This window comes from Pseudochaenichthys georgianus, chromosome 9, assembly GCF_902827115.2.
Source record: "Pseudochaenichthys georgianus chromosome 9, fPseGeo1.2, whole genome shotgun sequence".
Classification (NCBI taxonomy): domain Eukaryota; kingdom Metazoa; phylum Chordata; class Actinopteri; order Perciformes; family Channichthyidae; genus Pseudochaenichthys; species Pseudochaenichthys georgianus.
Window position 1 is genome coordinate 11,730,003 of NC_047511.1, and position 5,136 is coordinate 11,735,138.

General features: G+C 35.5%; 1 protein-coding gene across 2 annotated transcripts; it reads right to left on the minus strand.

Moving 5' to 3' along the window:
- Positions 1-1,027: 1,027 nt before the first annotated feature.
- Positions 1,028-4,198, minus strand: LOC117452740 (interleukin-8-like). Of its 2 annotated transcripts, none has more exons than XM_034091489.2 (4): positions 4,064-4,198; positions 3,104-3,221; positions 2,571-2,651; positions 1,028-1,817 (listed from the first exon to the last, which is right to left on the minus strand). In XM_034091489.2, the coding sequence occupies exons 1-4, from the start codon at positions 4,128-4,130 to the stop codon at positions 1,814-1,816; spliced, it is 270 nt and encodes an 89-aa protein (XP_033947380.1). In that variant the 5' UTR covers positions 4,131-4,198; the 3' UTR covers positions 1,028-1,813. The 2 variants fall into 2 exon arrangements, with proteins under 2 accessions (XP_033947380.1, XP_033947379.1); XM_034091488.1 differs by lacking the exon at positions 1,028-1,817 and adding an exon at positions 1,826-2,277.
- Between the last annotated feature and the right edge of the window lie 938 nt (positions 4,199-5,136).

The following is a 5,136-nucleotide window of genomic DNA, read 5'->3' on the forward strand; positions in this document are numbered from 1 at the left end:
TGAGAGGGACTAAGAGTCAAGTTGTTATATATATAATACATATAATGGCAGTAAACACTGAATAAAGAACATGTCAAGCTATGTGCTGTATCAGAAACAATGCACAAAGTGTTGTGGAAGTAATAAGGTCTTTGTTTACATTAGCAAGCATCGCTAACACTGTACTGGAGAGAACATGTGTCAAGAAGACGGATGTAAAAGGCACTGTCCTTGTGGTAAACCCGCAAGAGAAAAAGCGTTTGAGCTCCATAACCTTTCAGAAATAATGCTTGATGTGGTTTGGAACATAATATGGCGTTTAATCACGGCAGCGTTAAGCTGAGTTTCTGCCGGTAGACACTCTTCTCAACACAGAGCTCACCGCTTGCATACGCTCCAAAGGGGCGTGGCCAGCAGCAGCGGTTACATTTGAAGCTACGACCCAGAATCAGCCCTTTTGTGGGGCTGAAATAGAGGGGTATGAGGCATGGCTACAATGGGTGATCTGTTTGGTATGTGGAGCAAAACACTTTAGGGACATGTTTTGCATAGATATGGCCCTATGATATATTGTTCAATAGCATAATTTGTGAGCTTTAAATTATTGTGTCATAATTATTGTTGCATTATTGTGTTGCACTTTGTAAAGGTGGGGTTTATTTAATTTACTGCTGAGTAGATAAACTTATAATAATATATCATAATTAGCTAGTAACAACAACTGAAAAATAAATGTATTGGAGTAAAAAGGTAGCATAATGTGAAAATACTCGATTGGTGCAGTACATGAGTAAATGAACTTAGTTACCTTCCATCATTGGTGAGTGTCGTAACTTTAATCATGTTGCTATGAAGACCTTCTCACTTAATTTGGGGATTGTTCATGCTTACATATAATTTGAAATCCTCTCCGTAGTAACATTTTTTTAAATATATTGCGTTTTGCTGAATTGACATACTAGAGGAGAACTTTTAACAAAGTTATAAAGTGGTTTACAAGGGGGAAAAACACAAAATCCCCGGCAAATTAAAATGAAAACGAACAATGAGACTTTTGGGGGGTTTATTAATAAAGTGAGTGGCCCCAAAAAAGCAATTCAGTAAAATGTTTTTCTAAACACACTTGTATGATTTTCACATGAATGAGTGGAGGACTTCTACAAAGGCTGCAGCTGTGTTTAACATGTGAGCTGTTACACCTCAGTTCATACAAAACCCCAACAGCAGTATCAACCCTCCACACGACCCGACACAAAGAAAAGGCAAAAAACATGGCCTTTTTCTCTTCTTTTATTCTTTATAAGAAGACAAGTAATGATAACACAACACTAAAATGACCAGCATCATTGTGTATTCACATTTACAGGAAAGCATTCTTTGCAATCTATTGGATTTGAAATAAAACCATCACATAATTACTTCACAGTACAGAGTTATGGCTTTAAAAAAAATAAATAGCAACATTTATATATTTTAGAGTCTGAGTATCCATACAGCAATAATGAAATCCATATTAAAATGTATATAACATGGGAGTAAAGCAGCCCCGTTAAAGTGATGTACTATCAACTGTCAGTACTTCAGGCATCTGAGAAATAAGTAAGACAGATTGTTTATTGACATTTTCCGAAAAAGGCAAAAGAAGAATTTTTAATTAAAGTGTTGAATCATTTGATTCATTAGGTAGTTTTTAAAGCTGGACATATCTCAGCCCTCCCATTTTAATTCACAGCTTGATACATTTAATTGAAGCCATTGTTATGTCACATGTTGCCACAGATTGTGAGAGTGTGGAAGCGTTGGGTGACACAGTGGTTGAGCCGGAGTTCCCATCTTAACTGTAATTAAAACAAGACAAGCAAAATAACTAAATACAATTATTCAGAAGGCAATAAAACCCAGTGGCTAAATGTTGTATTGTGATCAGGGTGGACATGATACCCGAGTGGGGAAATATACAGCGTTATATGACGTTAAGTTTTTATTACCATTATCTTATTAAATAGGGACCTATTTTGTTTATTTTCAGGTTTATTTTTGTATTGAAATATCAGTTAAGACACTTTGCCATGGCATGGGGCCGAGAAAATAATGGCTTCATTTATTTGTATTTGTTTTCAGGGACAAAGGGAGACAATAGACACATTCCCATGTCAATAAAGACAGACAAAAGGTAACAATGCCTCTCAATCACAAACATTTGTCCATTTCTCTGTTGACATGTAAAGCTAAACCAGGATTAGAAATCTGTCAACAGTGAGCTGAAGAATCATTCAGGGAGTTGAAGATCTTCTGTTTCTAAAAAAACAACATTTGTAGATTTTTGTATAGAATGTATTATACATTTAAGGAAGAAAAACAAAAGAAAACACATCTCCATAAACAATACCATACACTGTAAACTGACACTTTACTGTAGCATAATTGTTTGTCTATTAAATGTCAGAAACTTGTCTAATGGATTTCTACCAATCTAGAGTCCAACATTCAGTGATATCACTTTACAATGGAAAAAAGTACTATTGTGTTTATACTGTAGATATTGTATTTGGTTTTTTTGCAGTCATTAATTAAAATAAGCCTATCATTACCTTTTCAGATTGCTGATCAGTACGTAGACCCAGTTCGCCGCTGGGTTCACACAAACTTGAGAGCCGTTCCTTCTGGTGACTCTGTGGAGAGGAGGAGGAGTTGCACTTTTATTATTGACAGGAGAGAAGATTAGAGTTTACTAGTTGGTATTTGGATGTTGCTCCCGTTCGGTGAAGCAGAATGCAGATGCAGAAGTCTCAGTAAAGTGCTGGTGGTGGTGGTGGTGCTGTAGATGTTTATTTTGAAGTTGCACGCTTTCGTTTTTCATCCTGACTCTCTCCAAAGGTTGTATTTTTTATGTTGCAATACAAATACTTACTTAAAGGACTGTATATGCTTGTTAAAAAACAGCTTACTCGATTCTTCCAGCACTGCTGTTTGGCTTCTATAACAGTATGTGTGTGATGTAAACAAAAAGTTGAACTCTGGAGTCTTTTTTTCATAATCAATCAGAAATATAATATATTTGCACCTATTTTACTATTTTATAAATAAGGTTCCGCAGTTTTTGAAATTAATCTTGACTACTCACATGATTTCAGTCCGTCGGCAGAGTCCTGAAATGGGATTCACTTTGATTCTCTTGATGACTCGGACAGGCATAGGAGAAGAGATGGTCTGGATGCACACACAGCGCTCCCTCGGAAAAGCTGGGAGATGGAACACAAGTTTTACCCCTGAGAAACCTCTGAAAATCTGAATGAAATATGAATACTGCTTCATTCACTTTTTTAAACGTTTGGTTTTACTGTTGAAATAAAAATGATGTTAAGGGTCAATGTCATTCTCAACCTTGGAAATAGATTTTGACACAAAAGTTCAAACTCAAGGCACTTCTTGTTGGTAGATCTTTCTAGAGCTTTGAACAGCATCTCACTTTCTTCAAAGTTTGCTCAGGTTCACTTTTCATTTGATAAAAGGAATTACTCAAATTCGGCTGAGAAAAAAGCCCAAGGTGAAGTTGAAAGCTCCAGGAAAAGCAAAGAGCAAGGTTCAAAGTAACTGAACCGTGAGTTATGATTGTTGTCAATCGACTGTTTCCAGTGTCAGGAGTGTACTCTAACACATAACAGATTGTAACACTGTTAACTTGGCTAATAACTGAGAATAGTGGAAAGTATGAAATGTGGTCAAAGAAAACAAGATAATAATCATACTCTAAATGAAAAGGAACAATAAATCAAAAATAGAAAAGAAATAAAACAATGAAACCATCCTCATAGAAACATAATTCTTGTGTTTTTGTCAAATTGCCTGCCTATAGCAAATCATCAAAATGAAATTGGTGTTATAGCATGATAGTCTTAAATTAGAGCAACATAAAGTTCTTAAAAATGTACAGCTTCAATATAGATAAATTATCATTAGATGCAGATGGTAGCTTAGTGTTTGGCTAAATTAGGATGCACAAATTTCATATAGTAAGAGGAAGCATTCCAACATACTGGATTACACAGTTAAGAACACTTAAAAATAAAAATAAATGTGTTACCTTGCAGAGAGGCGATGCAGCAGCAGAGCGTCAGAGCGGACAGGAGGAGCGCGGCTTTAGTCATCATCTTGGCGGTTGTTTGATCTTTCAGCACCGATGAGGATGTGAGAGTGGTGTGAGAGTGGTGTGAGAGTGCTCTGTGGGTCAATGTGCTGGAGTCTGGCTTTATACAGTAGCAAACAAGGAAGCATGCCACACCTTTCCTGTCTTGACACATACAAATGTAAAAATGGTGGCATCTTAATCTTTTAGGGGGGTTTCTGCTAAATGAGTTTGGAGTTTCCTTCTGAGGGTCTTTATTTTTTACTGATCTATCAAGCAAACTAAATCCACATTGACATCATGGAATAATTGTATTGCATTGACTTTGGTAACAATACATGCAATTACATGCAATTACCATTGGGTTACCAAGGTTACGTAAACATATAGACATACAGTATACTGTAAGAGTCAGAAATGGTGTTTGATTATAAATGTATTAAGCTTTAGCAGCATTTGTAAACTATTACTCTAACTACATTTTTGTTGTGAAATATTTTGGTTTCTTCTTTTCTAAGGTTACATTCTGACATACACTTATTGACATACACTTAAGCAAAACATTTTTTATTGATATTTATTTGTTCTTGTTTATCATTTGCATTGCATTTGATATTGAGGTCATCCAAAAGTATCGGAAAGCAATCAGGTTACATTACTTTATATGTTGATACTTAGATTAGGTCACTCGTTTTGTTTTTTTAAATGTTACTACGGATTACATTTTTAAAGTAACCCTCCCAACCCTGACCAAAACAAACATGCAATTTAGTCACAAGAGGATGCATCACATCGGTTTATGGGTCTGCTTAATTTAAGTGTTCTACTCCAAAGATGATTTACAACAGTTACCTACAGAGGTGAGACGTGAATATGATATGAATTGATTCTGAATTTTACTTTCAAATGTTCATTAAAAAAGCATACATAAAAAAAAGCATACATATGCAGTCAGGCTGCGTTCAAAAATAAATATTTTCATTTGGACAATTTGGGCCAAAGCAGACTGATAGAATGTGTTTATGCACCAG

Excerpts from the sequence above, each read along its gene's own strand:
- LOC117452740 (XM_034091488.1), bottom strand. The coding sequence starts at position 4,130 with ATGATGACTAAAGCCGCGCTCCTCCTGTCCGCTCTGACGCTCTGCTGC. Across the intron at positions 2,652-3,103 it reads TGCCGACGGACTGAAATCAT|AGTCACCAGAAGGAACGGCT; the intron begins GTGAGTAGTCAA and ends TCCTCTCCACAG. Across the intron at positions 2,278-2,570 it reads CTGATCAGCAATCTGAAAAG|AAACAGAAGATCTTCAACTC; the intron begins GTAATGATAGGC and ends TTGTTTTTTTAG.